The sequence below is a fragment of the Barbus barbus genome (genome assembly GCF_936440315.1).
Source record: "Barbus barbus genome assembly, chromosome: 37".
NCBI classification, from domain to species: domain Eukaryota; kingdom Metazoa; phylum Chordata; class Actinopteri; order Cypriniformes; family Cyprinidae; genus Barbus; species Barbus barbus.
In genome coordinates, this window is record NC_136715.1 from 12,347,330 (window position 1) to 12,367,787 (window position 20,458).

Genomic DNA, 20,458 nt, shown 5'->3' on the forward strand with positions numbered 1-20,458 from the left:
AGTGTTGCTGTGCGTTTGTTTATCAGGTTGGTTTTATATATTATACACTGCTGTTCATTTGTTTGGGGTCAGTAAGATTTTAAGAAATTAATACTTTATTTTAACGAATTAGCCTATAAGAAATGTTTTTGTTTTCTAACAAGGATGCATTAACTTGATCAGGCATGACAGACAAAAACATCTGTATTACAGAAGATTTCAATCTAGTCATCAAAGAATCCTAAAAAAGTATCAAAGTTTCCACAAAAATAGTAAGCAGCACAACACTGAAACAACTTGTTAACATTGATAAAATCATATGTGACGCTGAAAACTGGAGAAATAACTACTGAAAATTCAGCTTTGCTATCAAGGAATAAATTGCATTAAATTAGAAAGCAGTTATTTTCAATCGTAAGAATGCTGTATTTCACAACTGTTTATATTTTATTTTGTATCAAATAAGTGAGCCTCAGAGACTTCTTTCAGAAACATTAAAATATCTCACCAACCACAAACTTTCAAATTGTGTTATTTACACAGCTAGAAACGTTTCAAGTTTCAATTTAAGTTTGAATAGATCTTTTATTCTGAGAAAAAAAATAACTTAAGGGAGTTTCTACTGACTGTGAAATGTGTGTTTTAGAACAAAATATGGAAGGATTTATGAATTTTACCTGCAGACCTTAATTTACTGATAAATCGAAACTGCTATTGTAAAAACTTTTAGGTATTTCCCAAGGAAACCCGTACTTTTCCGGGTTGTAGGACCACGAACAGCTGTTTCATTCCTCTAACCCTACATCCGACTCGCTTTAGGACCAAGCGTCGTACTAAACTCATAGCACTCGACTTGATTTTGAACAAAGTTCCTGTCTCTGTTTAAGCCTGTAAATTGTCGAAACAGACTGAGTGGGATTAGAGTTAGAGTATCCATACCGTTTTTCCTTCTTTAAACGAATGAAAGGCTCCTGAGGACGCTCGTTTCACCTGCGGCTGGGAGCGACACCTGTCTCAGGTACTTTCACGACACAAGGTGCGAAGGGCGTTGAACTTATCTCAGGCCGTACACTTTAGATTCACCTTGTTTTTGTCACGTTTGTCGTTATTCTGCATCGTTGAGATGTTTCACTCACACAACACCGGAGAGTCTTTGCAAAATTTCTTCTACTAGCCTATTGTTTCAAATAGTTTAAAAATATAGTGAACCTTCCTCGTGATATTAGTTTCATGTCAGTAAGATGACATTCATGCATCAATCATTTATATTTTAGTGCACAATAGTGCAGGATATTTTGTACTGTAGACAATGACGCTTTAAAACTGTAGAAACTGTAGATCTGCTAGGGTTTACTATGCTAACCGGCGAATTTCCAAGGTTACTACTTATTGTTAAAGCTGAATAATCATAAATTATTATGCCATCTCGTCCAAACAGTGCAAGAAGCTTACGGAATTAGTGTATTTTTTATTATTTAATTTGGCTTCCACAGTAACAATAGTAGTATCCAGTTTACATGGAAACAAGACAATCTAATATAACTCAAACATGCATGAAAATCGAACAGGATACTCAACATATGTAAATAATTTTAAATAATTAAACAGCACCATAGCTCATTAATATCAAAAAAAAAAAAAATAAATAGTCATCATCACTCGTGCTAAAAGATTGATTTCTAACTTCATACGTCACTTGCTCCATCGGTTTCCATAGCTAATTGTTTTTGATTTTTTTGGTTTGAATCTTATCTTTGTAATTCACTTCAAGGCCACAAACCTAATTTCCCTGAAATAGATTGTTCAGTTTTATCATTTGACATGGAGGGAGTTTATCAAGAATTAAGGCTCTCAGGACATACTTCAATCACACGATTAAATGCTAAGTTCCTCTAATCACTTCCATTTTTTAATTATTATTATTATTATTATAGCGATTGGAGTATGAGTATATATCAGTGTGACTGGCCTTGTTTTACCCACAGTTACAACCCAATTGTATTGCAACCAGTTCATTTTAATGAGTTGTGTGACTATTCTGCTTTGTATTCTGTTAGAATATGTTCAGATAAGGTCATGGGGTGCATGTTTAGATGGGGCATTTAGTGATCTGTGGTTCTGTGTCTGTTTACTTCAGTACACAGGGCAAGTGTTACTCTGTGTATTTGGACAGGCCTTCCTGGTCTTTTGTCATATTTCCCTATTTTATGTTTCTTTTGTTTTGACCAGAGTTTAATGTTCTTTGCTCTCATGGACTCCTTTGTAGACATGTCACGTACCCAAATCTACATGCCATTAATATATTGCATTCATTTAAGATGAGAATTGTGCAAAAAAATACAATAAAATGAAAAGTAATTTTCTCACAACATCTTATTCTTGAGGATGAATTGTATTGTTGTTTTTTTTTAATCCCTTTGAACAAGACTTCTCCTGCCAGTCTTGAGAAACAAATCAGGCTTTTACAATTAGCGTGCACATTTTGCAGTGCTTGTCATGTCTTGTTCTGTGAAAAACCTGTTTTGTTAGTGCCCCTAAAGATGTAAGACTTTCTTTCTACACAGACAATTGCTCTTTCTTTCTCTTTTTACTATCTCTCCGCTCCTCTCAAAAAATGAATAACAGGATTCATTATTTATTTTTTACTTCAAGCTGCTTGTTGTAAATCGAAATGTGAACATTATAAAACACATTTGACCGTTCACTATGCCCCCTCTCAAATAAATGACACCCACAGGCGGATGGATGAGTCATCCTGAAAGGTCCCACAAAGCCTGCAATCGTGATTTCTTTTTTTAGTGCTCTACCTGATCACATAAAGGAAAACTTTCGTAAAAACCACTCAAAATGTCACCTTACGATAACCGTGCATATCCACAGTCACCTAACAACCTAACATTTTACATTCACAAAAACATTTGCAGAAGTATGTACATGTTGTAACAGCCAAATATTTTAAGTTAAATGTATTGTATAAATATACAAACAATTGTGAGCATTTTGCAAGGATAAAACAGGAAATTTGGTTTTGCTAATAGATGAGGCTGTTTGCCCTGTTTTAATATGAATTTAAAGTAGCTTTTACCTAAAATGACACCCCCTCCCCATTTTCATTCTGAGCACAGTGAAGTACCCACATTCACAAGCGAACAATGCTGTGTTGTTATGGAAACAGTTAGTGTACGGCAGCAGCCTAACCTCTGTACACTGGACCTTTCTAAGGTTTCTTTTTAAGTGAACGTAACCAGTGTCTTCCTGATGGGTCTTAACCTTTACTTTCAAGGACAGACTTTGAAAGATTTTGTTGATGTTATGGAGTGAGTATGAATGTGGGAAAGATTATAGAAGTGTTTGTAAATATGTGACCCTGGACCACAAAACCAGTCTTAAGTCGCTGGGGTATATTTGTAGCAATAACCAAAAATACATTGTATGGGTCAAAATGATTGATTTTTCTTTTATGCCAAAAATCATTAGGATATTAAGTAAAGATCATGTTCCATGAAGATATTTTGTAACTTTCCTACCATAAATATAATCAAACTTAATTTTTGATTAGTAATATGCATTGCTAAGGACTTAATTTGGACAACTTTAAAGGCAAATTTTATTTTATTTTTTTGCACCCTCAGATTCCAGATTTTCAAATAGTCATATCTCAGCCAAATATTATCCTATCCTAACACACCATGCATCAATGGAAAGATTATTTATTCAGCTTTCAGATTATCTATAAATCTCAATTTCCAAAAATGTACACTTAAGACTGGTTTTGTGGTCCAGGGTCACATATTATCTTTAATGCACTTATTTTATCCCACTGAAATGGTCCCTGTATTCAATAATGATGCTGTCATCTGAGGAGTTCAGAAATCATAATTTAGATTTTTGGCTGAAATTTCATATGCACATTTTTTCTTTTATCACATTCTGACGAAAACAAGAAGCTTTTTAGTGCTTGTGGAAAGAAATGAAGATAAATAAATGTTTACCGGGTGTGTAATTGATGCCTTATCTGTGTCTTTTATTATTTTCATACTGTCACATGCACAGAATGATGGGAAACGTCTTTGTTGACTCATGTATTTTCTGCCAGGTTTTATGGTTTTTCATCTGCAGTGCGCAAAATCACTTCCATTTATATCATATTCATCATATGCCATTTTCAATATTGTTTATATAGTACAAAACACTAAGAAAAATGATTGACTTGTATAATTGTAATTTTGTTTAAAGGGGTCATGAAATGGAGAATCAAAATGTTCTTGATATTTACACATGTAACAGGTTACTCTACAATAAAAACACGCTGTAAGTTTAAAAACTCCCCATTTTCAAATATGAATTATTCTTTACCCATCTAAAATGCTCAGATTTGAAATTAGGAGAATTGTGACATGAAGATTTCCCATTCGACACGCCTCTTAACATGCATCGTCGTCATAATTTTTGGTGCAAAATTTTTTACAAACTTTATAAACTAACCGCGAGAAACAATATAAAATTCTGAAACTGCATTTCATGACCATGACCAAACCTGATCATTGTAATATGTGAGGGCTCATGTACAGATGAAAGGAGCAGGGTTTTCGTAGACTAAATAATTTGAGAAGTCCAATATGCATCACCAGAGAGAAGTCTGTCTTCTCTTTGTAATTTCAATGCCATAGGTCAGTCTTCCAATGTAAATATGAGTCTGACATCACAAACAGTACTGAATTTTTATTAAGAGTTTTACCAAGTGGTATAATGTCCTTACATGGTAGTCCTTTCCATGAAATGCTAAATGCTTCTATTTGACCTCTAAAGTGGCATTGTGCCAAAAGGATTGTTATTTCCTGTGGAGTCTGTCTCGAATGAGCTGAAACACAGAAACCCTTTTCTTCTGATACCTGGGCCCCATTCCCAGTCATTTCCAGGAAGTATTTCCTCCTCATTGAGATTTTTATAACGTTTGTCTCTTTTTTTTGCTTCTATGTTACAGTTCTACTCTCATCCTCCACATTTGGACCTCCCTTCCGGGGTAAGTGTGTGTTTGAGTAGTGAAGAGGAGATTTTACAGCTATGTGCTACAGTGGGCAGCCTCTGTGTTCAGGAAACAGGCGTTCACCCACTAACAGAGACGCCAGTAGCTCAGGCTCCCAGTATGCTCTCTGTGCACTGGGAGTGGGCCTGGTGGCACTCGGTGTTGTCATGATCGTGTGGAGCATAGTTCCTTCTGAAACAAAGTTGAACAATGCTACAACCACGAATGACGGAAGTGACAGCAGTGATGGAGGGAAGACATTGTCTGTTGCATTTGTGCTGGTTGGATCTGGTGTTGCCATATTGCTCCTTGCTATATGTCTTGGTGTGAGGAACAGGAAGCGAAGGAGACAACAGGAAACTACAGGTGTAGGCGGTGCTGATTATGTGGATCGTGTCCATAGAGATCAGGATGAGGAGTGAGTACTGCTCTATACTCATTAAACTTTCTTTGTTAACTTTAATTTCAGATAAATGCTTTTGCTTTTTTAGCATTCTATGCATCAAAGAATCATGAACAATGTATCAGGTTTCATAGAAATATTAAGCAGCGGAGCACAACAGTTTTTAACATTGATAATAATAAGAAAAGTTATGTTATAATGGCTGCTGAAAATTCATCTTTGCCATCACAGGAACAGATGTGTTTTTAAAGGGGTCATATGATGTTGCTAAAAAGAACATTATTTTGTGTATTTGGTGTAATGCAATGTGCTTACGCGGTTCGAGGTTCAAAAAACACATTATTTTCCACATACATTATTGTTGCTCCTCAATGTCCCGCCTGTCTGGAACGCGTCGATCTTTACAAAGCTCATCGTTCTGAGAAACGAGGTGTGCTCTGATTGGCCAGCTATCCAGTGCATTGTGATTGGCCAAATACCTCGAGCGTGTGACGAAAATGTTACGCCTCTTACTGTGTTGTGATGCCGTGTCCCAGCGCGACGAGACTAAAACAATATAACCCATTATAAACGAGGCATTTGTTGCAGGACATAATTACTGATTATAATGACTCATACGGTCATTTTTCGCGTTGCGCCACACCATGCCACGTAAACATAACACCATGTCTGCATTTGTGATCGTAGAAACGCCAAACAGACACTACTCTACACTGCTCAAAACATATCAAAACGTACTTGCAGGCTGTGAGTCAGAAGCACCAGACTGTCCTTGCAACGTTGGAATTGACCCACTTTATAGTGTTCACAGCCATTCATAGTGTTCACATTGTAGGCTACTCTCTCCCGGGACCAGGAAACAGTCCTCCGTAAAATGCACTGCACATACTCGAATATTTGCGTTATACTGTTCTGGAACAGTGTTGTAAATACAACTTAACCACTGATTTTTAGTTGTGTAGTCATTTGGAAGGCCAAACGATGTACTTTTGCTTTCACAACGAAACACAGCATCTCCACGACATGGCGCCGGTGGCAGCAACAATATTTCAGCGAGAATAAAAGCCTTTTTTCATTGCATATACGTTTGGGTGGTGTTATGCAAATCTTCCCACACCATGACGTAGACGTGGGGGTGTGTTTAAATGAGCCATTTTAGGTGGGCGTGGACAAGTCTTAACTTTTATAAAGAATATCTCTTTTGGTTTGAGACTTTAATCTTTGCAAATTTACAGATATTATATATGCACAAAACAGCTTGTAACACTCCAAAGACAAAGGAAAACATGAAATTGCATCATATGACCCTTTAAAATATATTAAAATAGAAATAAAATAAATAAATGCAGCCTTGATTTGATTCTTTTAAAAACACTTTTAAGAAAAGTACAGTTCCCCAGGTATGTGTGTGAGAGAATTTTTTTTCTTTCAGATTTGATTTCATTTATTAATTGTGTGTGTGTGTGTAGTATATACACGCACACATGCATATACACACATACATGCATACATACATATAATTAATACAAATGAATACAAAATTTAAATGTATTAAACATATACTTAATAAAAACAACAAAACATATGCAAATATTTTCTGTAAGATAAGTAAATTAGACAATTTTGTTTAAATGAAGGATTGCAGAAATGAGTACATCCTAGATTTAATTCAGCAAATGTATAATATTCTAGTACTCCGTATGTCCTCCAGAACTTTAAGTATACTGCTTGGACCCTTCTTGGCACTGAGTGTACAAGTTCATGTTCAGATTTTCACATCTGTCCTGTTTAACTCCTGGAGGATGACCTCCTTGAATGCTCTGGTCTTTAATGGGGGGTTTTGCTCAGCTCGTCTCTAAAGAATCCCCCACAGCTGCTCAAAAGTGATAAGATTGGGTGAAATACATGTCCACTGATTTTCACCTTGGGAGAATGAATATCTTCATGAGGGGAGGGTAGCATCTTATGTTTCAAGTTTTTGTATTCCTTCACACAGTAGTGTGTGAATTCATGACAGCATTGATAAAGCACAACTCCCTTACACCTTCAGCACTCATTCAACCCTATATAAAAGCTTTACTACCACTGAACATCACTGTGGGTACCAAGCACTTCTCACTGTATTCCTCCTCTAGCAACACCACAACATTTCTGATGCTTTTGGATCTGAAATGATTGACTTGGTCTCTTGAGACCAGAGTATGGATTCCCAGAAGCCTTGGAAGAGGTTAAATTAGTTTATTTTGCTTTGGCTACAGAAGGTAACTCTAGTGGTGACAACAACCATGCATGTCACTTCTACAGGCTGCGTCATACTCTGTGAGATAAAGTGTCACTTTTTTCATTTTGCAGGCTCTGAGACACTTGCATGTTATTTCTCCTGCTCTTTTTCTAGCAAAAATTCACTCATCACTAAATGAAAGCGAAGACCTGATTATTTCAGGAGCCTTGTCACCGGTCCATTGTTTTTGAATGTCGGTGCTACTTCTGCTATATTTTCACACTTAAAACAATAATTTGGTATTCCTCTTGTAACATTGTCCTCTTTTATGCTAAGAAATAAGTCACCTGGCAGTTCTCTCCCAAGTGGTTCCACTGCTGCCAGCATTAAGTCTGAGTATGATTCAATGGGCTATATAACACTTTTAATTGTCAGGAAATTACATGTCTTTAAAAGTTTTGGTTCAATATATTTACCTGTAGATCAAAAATAGCCTTAAACCTATACACTTTTTTTTTTTTTTTTTGTAATTTTCAGGAGGGTGTACTCATCTTGATAATATATTTTATGCATCCCTAGTTTTGTTCAGATCCATCTAGATGAAGCATATTGACGAAATATTATGTTTACCTGCATGCAACTCATGTCATAATTTCTTTGTGTAATATTAGGTCAACTGATGAACCAGCACCCAGCTATGATGTTCCTACCTATGAGGAGGCGGTCACCAGCGGACGGTACCCTGTTCGGCAGAGCAACTTGCGACAGAGTTACCAGCTGCCCTCGTATGAGGATCTGATTGGTGCTGTTGAAAACGAAGGCCAGCAGCCTAGAGAAGTTAATGTCCAAGAGGCCCCTCAGCCAGCTTCTGGCCCCAAACCTCAGCCTGCAGCACCCGCACACAGCAGCAGCAGGGCCAGTCGCATCCTCAGACCTCTCCGAGTGCGCAGGATTAAGTCAGAGAAGCTGCACATGAAGGATATTCGTTTGAATATCCAAAACCCTGGACAGAGTCGGATTGTGACAATCGAACCACTGACCCCACCACCACAGTATGAGGACAAGCCCCCTCAACTACCCACAGAAGTAGTCTAATGATTTCAATCACTGGATTTTTTGAGTGTTTGCATCTTTGGGGTGTAAAATGTTGACTCATCTGTGCAAAAGTGAAAAGTTTTAGTGAGAGCTATAAATGTGTCTCAAAATCTGCCAAATTATGAAATAGGATACGGTCATCAGTTCTTGGACAAAACACTAAAGCATACTTGAATGTTTTTTAACAAACTTTTTTTATATTTGAAGAATGGATTACAGTAGTGTATCGTATTAAAACTGTTTGAGTAAGGATATGAATGCCACAGCGCGTCTCTTGTGAGCGCCCGAGAGATTTACTTCACAGTTTACTTCCAAAGAACTACATACATTACAGCTGAAGAATCCTATCAAACTTGTGTGGCCAAATGCTAATTACTGTTTTGGAAAATAACTTTCGTAAAAAAAAAAAAAAAAAATCACTTTTTTAAATGTTATTCTCACATTTTCTTAATGTTATTCTAAATCTGAATGTCCAGTTTTTCAGCTCCATTTTTTTATTCTGAATATATAGTACATTTGAACCAGATAAAATGCAGGGATACAAAATTAACTTTTACAGTAGAAGATTTAATACTCACGAATTTACTTAACTAATTTATTCAGTCCCACTCCAATTAATCCAATTAATAATGGAATTAATATTTCAGTGTGTGTTTGTTAACAATGTGTCACTGTTCTGTTTGCAATTAACTTTGTATTTCTTTAAATGTATTGCTCTTTGCATTTTAAGGGTGCAAAATTAAAACGTATTGAAATAGAATGGAATTAAAAGTATTCTTAAAACTCAGGAAAATTTAGTATAATGATGTTAGAACAAATTCTGCATTAATATAAAATTCTAATAAGTGATATAAAAACAAGGGTCTGGATGGCAAACTTTTGTTTCTTGGGCAACTCAACATTTAATTACTGAAGTGCAAATGAGAATTTTATAGATGGGCTAACTATTCCACCTGCAGTTTGACTGGACAAACAACCATCATGCTACAGATTGTCCATTTTCAGTGACAAAAATGTTGTTGACATTATTGTTAACCAAACTGAACAAGGTCCTGTAGATGTCCTTTTGTATGTGAGCTAAATAGCCTTCAGTTTAATTGCCTTAGTTTTAATTCAGTTTATTTTATTAAGGTGTGAAATCTTGGAGAAGGGATGGCTTTGTTGTAGATTTACTTTTGACAAAAGGAATTGATACAGGTGATACTGGTAATATTTTAAAGCAGAAATGCTCTGTATGTTATTTATTTCTTGCGGGATATAATAAAATAGTTTAAATCTGTGTTTTTGTTCATCTTTATGGTTTCCCCAAGTTGAAAACTAATGTCTGCTAATTTGTATTGCCACCTAGTGGCTCAGAATCGTACAAACAACATTGAGTTACTGTCAGTGATGACCAATTTGATCTCACTCTCCATCCTAACATTTACAGCTGTTTGACGTACTGTACTGAATAATCAGCCTAATCCACTTCAAATCATCCCACATGAAAAATACTACAGTAATTTATAGTAAATAGGCTACTATAGTGTTTTTGAACCATACTATAGTATTATACTGTATATATTATAGTATTTACAACACTTAAATGAATGCTACAGCATACTGTAGTATAGTGAACTGATAAATTAATAAGCACTAGTATACTTTACTAAAGTAAACTGTATTGTAGTAGCCTATAATATACCCTATAGTTGTAGAAAACTTGGTACAGTATTGGGTAAAGTAATTTGTTAATATTACTGTCATATCAGGCTATAGAATTAAGAATTAACACAAATTAAAGTACTTTCCTATAGTATGGTTCAAAAATACCATAGTATTTACTATAAATGACTATAGACTAGTATTTTTCCATGTGGTATGTCCATTTTTACTTGTTTATTTGGTAAATAAACTTGCGGAATAATGTATTCAGGCAGTCAAACCCCTTCTGAAATTTAGTTAACGTAGCTATTAATTTCACGATACTTTGATTCATATATTTTCAAATTCAAATGTACATAAATGACTGCTCTTGCTTTTAATGTAATGTAAATGACCTTTAAAGTTTGTTAATGAAAGTTACTGTAGCCGCTGTGAATAAACTCCTCCCTCTGCTCCGCTGCAGTGGTTCTGTGTGTAGTCTGTGTTCCCGCTTTTGCAGCTGCTCGGGCTGCAGGGGGAGGGAGGACTTTTCATGGAACAGCCAGCCCAGGGAGTCAGTCACATTCTTGGCCGGGATTCAATGACTGAACCAGACACAAACAAACACTGAGAGAGAGAGAGAGGGAGTGTGTGTGAGAGAGAAAGAGAGTAAAGCGGAGGCAACTACGCCGAAGAGCTTTACACAAAGCACACATTTGTGCTTGAGTTGCACCGGGTCTGTGATACAGCCGGATTAAAAATTTAATTTCGTTCAGAACTTTACACTTTTGGGAGGATTTTCTCGTCGCTCGGAACTCTGGTTCTTTCTGGTACGATTTAAGATTTGAACATGAAGCAGTTGGATGGATTACAAGGCGGCGTTTTACGCTTTCCGAACTGACATGGACTGAAGCGACTCTTTCCGTTCACGTTCACCGAATCTGTTGTGATCAGACTGCCCGGGTTTAAACATGGAGGCTCCCTCCAGCTTTCAGCCGCATCCAGGACTTCAACAAACTCTCAAGCAATTTCACTTGAGCTCCATGAGCTCCCTCGGCGGACCCGCAGCCTTCTCTGCCCGGTGGCAGCAGGACATGCTGTTCAAGAAGGACGGTAAGGGCGCCGAGGTGATGGTGAACCTCCCCGCGCAGACGCCCCCGGTCATGCCGGGACCCCTCTTCATCCCGTCAGACCGCTCCACCGAGAGGTGCGAGACAGTCCTGGAGCGGGAGACGATTTCATGCTTTGTGGTGGGCGGCGAGAAGCGCCTATGCCTGCCGCAGATCCTCAACAGCGTCCTGCGAGACTTTTCCCTCCAGCAGATCAACTCGGTGTGCGACGACCTCCACATCTACTGCTCCCGGTGCACGGCGGACCAGCTGGAGATCCTCAAAGTTATGGGCATCCTGCCCTTCTCAGCCCCCTCATGCGGACTGATCACCCAGACCGACGCCGAGCGCCTCTGCAATGCCCTCATCTACGGCGGCACGTTCCCACCGCACGCCGACAAAGAGTTGTCGTGCTCCATCGAGCTGGAAAGAACGGAGAAGAGCTTTAAAGTTTACCACGAATGCTTCGGGAAGTGCAAAGGCCTGTTCGTGCCAGAGCTCTACACAAGCCCCAACGCAGCGTGCATTCAGTGCTTGGACTGCAGGCTCATGTTCCCGACCCACAAGTTCGTGGTGCACAGTCATAAAAGGCTAGAGAACAGAACCTGTCACTGGGGCTTCGACTCGTCCAACTGGAGGGCTTATATTCTTTTGGATCAAGACTATAGTGAGAAAGAGGAAAGCAGCACACTGCAGCAGCTCCTCAATGAGTTAAAGGGAAAATTTGACCTGGGGAACAAGCACAAGACATCTTATAAGGTGAGCTTAACTCTTAAAAATGCACGGAAATATTATGATAATCTAAATCTGGACCGTATTACTCCAGATAGTTAACTCCCAAATATTTATAATAAAAATGATCAATGGTGTGTGATGTGACCATTTCATGTGTTGTGTTGTGTTTTGTGTATTTTACTTTGAGTCTCATGCACTTCTATTGACCTTTCTCTTTGTCTAATCATACAACTCCTATTACACCTCGTGCCACCTCAGAACACTGTCCTATAGAAGTAGCTTTGCTTCAAAACCCAGATTTTACATGGGATATGACATAGAGCCTGTGCCAAAATTGTTTATGCCAAATCAAGCAAAAACTGTTTTCATGTAAAACATGTTTCTCTTCAGTTTCACCATCCAAAACCATATACTTTTCCTCATTTCGAGTATTTATTTAGTCTGTAATTTTTTTCCTCTTACTTTACATAGTAAGTCTTGCCCATTGTTTTTCAGCGTCACAACCTGTCCATATTGGAATCTAGTTAATTTGGGGTTTGATTTGATGCATATTTTATATATATATATATATATATATATATATATATATATATATATATATATAATATTTATTTATTTATTATTATTATGTAATAATAACATAATCTACTGCTATCTTTGAGTGTGTTGAAATGAAGGTCCAGCCAGCTAGTGTCCTGCCCACAACCACCCCCCCATGCACATTTATTTTGTGCCTCTGGATGCACTCAGGGGCATCTGCATATGACAAATGGAGCATCAATTATGTATTTTATGGGAGGCTTGGGGAAGCCAGTAGTGGAGGAGGAGGAGAAGAGTGCTGTGTAGGACATTGTTTTGTGTGTATGTTTTGGGTGGGGGGCAGGTTGGGGTTGAGGTCACTCTCCAAAAAGCAGTTGGTGTAGGGTCAGCGCTGCCCTTGGGTCTCCCACTGTCTGATCAGGCTCCACGCCAGGGTCAGAGAGACGGAGAGCGGACAAAAGCATGGTAGTCTCGGGCTGGCTGCTCCCTCCACGCAGCAGCTGTTGAGTGTGATCGTGCTAATGGGTCTACACACATATATGCATGTGTTACCATGGTGTCACATCAGCAGGCTTGGGATGCATGATGTGGCAAATGCAGTTTCATTACTGTGGGAAATGTGAGAGACATGGCACATTTCAGAAATGCAACGTCATGTATATTTAACGAACAATTCCCTATGGGAAAAGTGTTGGCTGATATTTGTTACTGTGTGGCTAGTTTGCACTTTGCTGTGCCTTGCGTCTGGTTTGGCTAAAGAAACTGCTTTTTTTGTGCAGTTATTGTTAGATGATTAGTTTCTACCTTTTATGCGTGTCATTTGTTTCAATTGTACAATAAGCACATTTCACCATGATGCTATGGTCTGTCCTAACAGTACAGTAGCCATAATGTATCCAGAAGGATGAATTTTGTGCGGTTTCTATGGTTCATTGTCAGAGGTGTCCCAGTTAGCAAGCTGGTTGGGTCCATGAGGAGCTGTGTATCGGCGGACCTGAATAAAAAAAACACACTTCACCTAACCTCAGCTCAATTGAGACATTTATTTCTTTACCCTTTATTTTTGTAATTAAACTTATAACTTTTCAGTCTCGCTGAGAATGTTTGCTTTATGCCGTCTCTTTGCTTTTTAGAGAAATTCTGCATCCAAATATTTCTTTGATGAGAGGCTGGTCACCATGGTTATAAGGTTTCTGAATCCCCATGATTTTTATGATAATATACTTGTTCGCAGAAATACAGAGTACACAGAGTTTGCTTTATTTTTTAATAGCTGAAATATATTTAAAATCCAGGCTAGGTTGGCTGACATAATGGGGTAGATCGCAGGGAGAGGGTGGCGAGTTCTCATTAAGAATCTGTCGCCCCTGTCCGCCAGAGCCTTGACATGCCGTCAAAGGGCTGTGACATGTGACCTCTCTCTAAAGCCAGTCAACCAATAACCCCCCTCCCTCCTTTCAGACAGTCTGGCCAATCGTGTTCGGCCATTGGTACTTCAGCTGGACAGATGGTTGTTTGATAAAAGACTGAAAAATGCATTGCAAATAAATAAGCAGCAAAATATCACACCAAATTGGTGTCAATTTCTTTAAATATTTTTAATGTGTGTGTGTATATATATATATATATATATATATATATATATATATATATATATATATATATATATATATATATATAAAATTTACATTTTTTTACCATTTTAAACAAATGATTATATTTTTTCATATTTTGTATAATATTTCACTATTTGTGAAATTGTTTTTGCATTTATATCAAAGACTGAATAAACATTTTTTTCATCATATTTTATGGTATTTAATTATTTTTAATTTCATTTAAACAACCTTTTAGACATGTTATTGTAACTTATTATTTTAATATTTTCTATAATTATCTTTATTATATTATTTTAGTGTTATTTTATTTTACTTATTTGAAGCTTTTTAATAGTTGTGAAACTGTTTTTGCTTTTATATCCAAGACTGAATTGGTGGTTTTATTCCATTTCTAACCATGTTGAACGGATTGATAATGGTTGTGTCATGATGTTTTATTTGGATTTTCAACTTTCCCTTAAACCACATATTTCAAGTGCATGTGCATTGTCCTGCCAGGAATGAAGTAAGACTCCAGTGAGAATAGTGTTGTGTAATAAATTGGATGCAGAGGGGCCGTGGAGCTTTTAAATGGGGGGATATCAAACTCCCCTTTGTTCCGCTCCCTCACATTATCAAATTACAGATGACTCCCAACCTGAGAGCAAACCAATCAACTGAGTGTCCGACCCAAGATGGCCACGACCATAATAAATGTGCACGCCTGGGGGATGGAGGTCGCCATGTGCGGGCGAATTTGCATTTGTAATGCCTGTATCAGCTGTGGGGAAAAGATTCAAATGAGCACACGGCCTACTCATTTCCATTCCCATCTGTCTGCTGACCTCGCCGTTGTGGCCCGCGCTGTGTCCCACCAGCCGTGCTGCCCCTTGCTCTGCATCCAGACTGCCAACAATTCCATCCGCTTGCCCCCCCACCCCCCACCCCAAACACAGTAAGTGCTACTTATTCATCCAGCACAGTCAGGTCGCTCATCCGTAGTCCGTACCACATAACGGTGGCCGGTACACAGCCCCCGCTGCTCGGAATCAGATGTTCAAACAACACTGACTGCTTGGCGTTTGACTTAGCGGAGTCAAAATCTACTTTCGGACGCCTGTTCTCTGACGGGCTGAATTTTAAAAGGGCGGCTTGATAGTTTAACAGTCCCCAAGAGATGTTGTCTCATCCCCTCCCTGGAGGGATGGAGGTGAGGGGGTGGTCAGGGGCTCTCAGAGGTTGTGCCCTCTATTCCCTGCTGTGTGACCTCTTGTTTAAAGGGCGTCAGCTGGAGCTCTCCACTGGCTGATGCTGGGGTGAAGACCTGCCGCCTCTTTTGTTCCCAACAGCTTTGTTACTCAAGCCGTCACCTCTCATTGTGTCTCTAGCTTCGTTTTGGTGCCCGTTGCACGACCAATACCTCCATGGTAATGAGTCTCAAGGCTTTTGTCTGCGTCTGCTGCCAAAATGAAATGCATCCACTGCGGTGCTGTGTTGATTTGGTACCAGACCACAATAGTATTGATCTTTAATCGGGATGCAGTTCACAATAAATATCACTAAAACAGGCGTCTGTTTTGTGAGTAAGTCTGTATGATGTCTGATGACGGCATCGGATAAGGTTTAGAGTTGCACAGGCTGGCACTGCCACCAGTCTGTGGGAACAGATGGCAGAATGATGGTGGTGTTGTTTTATGATAAGTTTCTCAGATCAGGCCCCTTAGTCGATAGCGATCATCAGCTTCATGATTAATATGGCAACCCATCTGCTCTGGAGATGGAAAATCCTGAAGTACACAGCTGCCACTGTGCAAGAAACCCAGTGCCTTAATTGAGCTGCTTGCAAGTCCACTAATCCGAAACTGCTCTGCGAAGTCCACTCGGATTAAATTTTATTCTGATGGAAATGGCTAAAGCTTTAGTTTTAGGAAAGGAAAGGACGTGACGTGTGGCCAAGTATGGTGACCCGTACTCAGAATTTGTGCTCTGCATTTAACCCATCCAAGTGTACACACCAAGTGAGTAGTGAGCAAACACACATACACACACCCGGAGCAGTGGGCAGCCATTTATGCTGCGGCGCATGGGAAGCAGTTAGGGGTTTGGTGCCTTGCTCAAGGGACTCACCCTTGTATTAAAAGTGGAGAGATCGCTGGTTATTCACTGCCGGACCTGAGACTCGAACCCATGGCCTTTGGGTTACAAGTTCAACTCTCTATCCATTAGGCCACGACTACACCCTTCTTCATTAGATGCCAGGGCTCGCAAAATCGCTAGCCCGACGTCCCGGGGCTATTGTGTTTTCCAGTCGGTCTTTATTTTATTTGGGCTAGTTAAATTAATTTTCGGGCTACCAAAATCTGAAGAGTACCTGCCCGAAGGGCTACTTAGGGATTTTGAAATTTTGCGAGCCCTGGATGCACAACCTTGTACGACTTTATGCTCCCTCCCTGATCCATCCTCATGAGCTATAGGATGCAGTTTTATTAAATCTACTTGGAATTTCAGTTATTTCTTGGCCAGCCAGAACAAATTAGTAATATATTAAAAAAGTGTATTCCTGATCTGAATGCGGTCGAATTCAGATGCGTATCCCTGCATTGTACCTTGCCTACAGTGATTATTTTAAATTACATTTTACACAAATATGCCAAACTAAACTGCTACTGAAAGAATCTGGCGTTCTGAGACATACTTGAGTGCGTTTACTTCCTACAGCTGTCGACTTCTGTTAGAACTGCTCAGAGAAGGGTGAGGACTGTGTGGTAAAGATGTTTCCTCAGGGTCAGTCTGTGGGATGATGCAGCTTCAGTCTGCGTGCGTGTGCCTTATGACAAACTGGCATGTTGCTCTTGCCTACAAACCTCCCACTGACCGACTGCCCCCAAAGCTATGAGGATAAGCTTATGAATCTCAAATTTTTTTTCTTCCAATGTTCAAATAGCATTAAGTGTATTGCTTGCACATCATGGATTGACGGTAATGAGGAAGAATCTATATTTTAGCCAAGCATAATTATTATTTTTTTTTATTTATTTAACCAGAAGAGACTCTCTGAGATTTAAAATCTTTTTCACAGGAGTGTCCTGGCCAAAATGGGCAGCAATACAATCAGTTTCATCAGAAATATTCACAACACAAACAAACTAAAAACACTTAAAACCGTTGCATATCATTGAGTCATCTTCCATTTGCCGAATAACTGTTTTAAAATTATCCAAAGACAGACAATTTCAGTTAGTAAAATGCAAATTACAATGTTTATAAACTTTTTATACTATTAATAGTAGCAATTAATGTCAGAGCTGTGGTCAAGCTAATGCACGTGACTACTTGCTCAGTGTAGATGAAGTGAGTTTAAAACTTGCCCCCTCCCCTCATTGTTTCCTGTCCAATCTCTGCTTCCCTCTGAGGCCTTAAAGGGAACAAAAATGGAAAATTTACCATGATTTACTCACCCTCATGAAGCTAAATTTCTTCTGAGCATAAAAGGTGAAATTTTGAAAATCCTGGCCACTCTTTACAGTATAAGTGAATGGAGCTGTCAAGCTGAATAATAATTAATAAACCTTCACAGACACAACATTAAAAGTTAACCATGCAACTCTTGGATTGTCAAGTCAAGTCTTGTCAAGTCTTCTACAGTCATTCTATACCTTTGTGTAGAAAACAGACCCAAATGTAAGTCAAAATTCACTAAAAATCTTGCTATCAACCCTTGCCCTTGTTCTTGAGCGAAGTAAGTGACAGTGACATACGGCCAAGTATGGTGAACCATACTCGGAATTCATGCTCTGCATTTATCCCATCCAAAGTGCACACACACAGCAGTGAACACACACCTGGAGCAGTGGGCAGCCATTTATGCTGCGGCACCCGGGGAGCAGTTGGGGGTTCGGTGCCTTGCTCAAGGGCATCTCAGTCGTGGTATTGAGTGTGGAGAGAGCGCTGGACATTCACTCCCCCCACCTACAATTCCTGCCGGATCTGAGACTCGAACCTGCAACCTTTGGATTACGAGTCCGAATCTCTAACCATTAGGCTACGACTTCCCACTGCAAGAACAGATACTACACAGTTATCATATCAATGATCCAGTTGTTATTAATTTTTTGGCAAAACCAATCTGAGTTCTTCTTTTGCAATTTAGGCCAATCTGTTTCTGATGCATTGTTCCCATGAAGGGAAAATTATCAGTAAACATGGCAGGTTTTGGTCTGTTCCACATGTCACAGGAATTTAGAAGACTTGGAACATAATGCGTAAGTGTAATGGACTAGTTTCATGATGCTTTCACTGTGCATTTTAAGCTTGAAAGTCCTATGGGTTTGCAACAGCATGAGGGTGAGTAAATAATGAATTTTCACTTGCAGGTAAACTTTTTTAAAATATAAAATAGTGATTTGATTAAATTATGAGCAAGCTGTATTTTCTAAACCACACATTGAAAGTTGGTTCTTTTCTAGGCTAAGGGAAAAAGCTCCTGCTTTGGTTTTGTTTGTTTTGTTTTTTTTACGTGAGCTGTCTGGACCTTTTATGAAAAGATGGATTTTGTGTTTTCAAGCAGCCTGTGGCCTCTCGTTCACTCCTCAGAAGCACACAGACGGCTCTCGCTCCACGTCCAAGCAGCATTATTCAGAAAACTTCTGTGATTGGAGAGTCAGTCTAGTTGCTAAGCAAAGCTGCTCTTCCTGTGCTAAATAAGAACTTGATGCTTCCTGGCTGGTGGGCTGAGGAGAGCATGCCAGCTCTCATGCTCGCTCACTCACTGCTCACTCTGCCTGTCTTTCTCTCTCTCACACACACACATACACTTTCTCTCTTTAACAGATACACAAACAAGTCTCTGCAACACTCATATCCAGGCCTTGTTGTAGTGATTGTGTTACTGAGGAATACAAGGTTCTGTCCCAGCCTCGCAAAAAAAACAAAAAAAAAACAAGAAATGGTGATGTCAGGATGACCTGATCTGATCTGATTTCCCTAAGCCTCTCGGCTTCAGAAGAGTGCGAGTCTGTGTCTCTCTCTCTCGCTCCTGCTCTCTGGGTGGTGCAAGGATGGAGGTTTTCCTGCGTTTGAGGCTTTGGGTTATGAGGCACATTCAGATTTTTCCAGAAAGGCTGATTCACTTCTCCAGCCCTCAGACAGCTGGCAAGGCCTCCATTTTCCACTCATATATACTATCATATATACTATAAAGTTGCTTTTCTATACTTCATCTTTCTAAGGCTAATGCTATCAAGTACCATGTTTAGTCAATCAAAATCATCTGATTAAAAATATTCCCTTTTCCATGCTTTAGCAAATTGACTGCATAATACATGCAGTACATCTACAGTTATTTAAAGGAATAATTTACCTGAAAAAAAATTTATTCTCTCATTATTTATTTGCCCTCTTGTCATTATTTTAATGCAGAGACAACCAATCCATACTGAAAGTCCATACATAAGCTCCAAAAACTTGGTCTGTTCACACAAAGAACTGTAACTGTACAGATAACTATATTAGCATCCATAGCAATGGACGATAATATTCTGTTTATTATAAACATGCACTGCACTTTTGTTGTCTGCTGCTTTAAATGCTCGAGCCGGTGAATTCTGATTGATTTGTCAATGTTTTTATCATTCATCAGCTGGAGAAAAAAAATCTTCTGATCACTCCTTTGTCTTGTTATCATTATATCTGTGTTGTGAGCTTCCCTTATTTTATAGAATTACAGCTATTACTAAAACTTAATAGTTATCGTTTGTAAAGCCCATAACACTATACATTTAGATGCATATGACTGCTATAATCTTATTCTTCTAAAACCATACAAATTTGTGTTAGACACAGGCCAAAAGTTATTACTCAATATCTTTGAATCAGTGACTACAAGAACTGTATAAGTCTGATTCACTGAATCGGTGCCTCGTGAACAAAATCCGTCTAATCTGTGAATTTATCATGCATATTACAATTTATATTCAATTCAGATTCATCCAGAATGTACTTCACTCCTATTGTCATTTTATGGAGAGAAAAAAATGACCCTCACTGCCTTCAGAAGTTCTCCTGTTGTGTTCCACAATCGCACAAGTCTGCAACAACAACATGAAGAAAAGTAAATTATGACGGTATTTT

The 20,458-nt window shown here is 38.7% G+C and overlaps 2 protein-coding genes across 5 annotated transcripts in view; both read left to right on the top strand.

Moving 5' to 3' along the window:
* The first annotated feature begins 820 nt into the window (after positions 1 to 820).
* On the top strand, positions 821 to 10,003 carry LOC306857161 (transmembrane protein 51-like). 2 transcript variants are annotated; one of them, XM_079396905.1, is made up of 3 exons: positions 821 to 997; positions 4,964 to 5,423; positions 8,301 to 10,003. In XM_079396905.1, exons 2-3 carry the CDS (start codon positions 5,044 to 5,046, stop codon positions 8,722 to 8,724), a joined length of 804 nt encoding a protein of 267 aa, XP_079253031.1. In that variant the 5' UTR covers positions 821 to 997; positions 4,964 to 5,043; the 3' UTR covers positions 8,725 to 10,003. The 2 variants fall into 2 exon arrangements, with proteins under 2 accessions (XP_079253031.1, XP_079253032.1); XM_079396906.1 differs by having other exon boundaries at positions 826 to 1,015.
* Positions 10,004 to 10,959: 956 nt separating this feature from the next.
* Positions 10,960 to 20,458, top strand: part of LOC306857270 (ski oncogene-like) — a 35,347-nt gene continuing 25,848 nt past the window's right edge. Inside the window, exon 1 of one of the 3 annotated variants that reach the window (XM_079397124.1) lies at positions 10,960 to 12,215. In XM_079397124.1, coding sequence (XP_079253250.1) covers positions 11,319 to 12,215 — 897 coding nt within the window. In that variant the 5' untranslated portion in view covers positions 10,960 to 11,318. The remainder of the gene's footprint in view (positions 12,216 to 20,458) is intronic. The other 2 variants (XM_079397125.1, XM_079397123.1) reach the window with 2 other exon arrangements.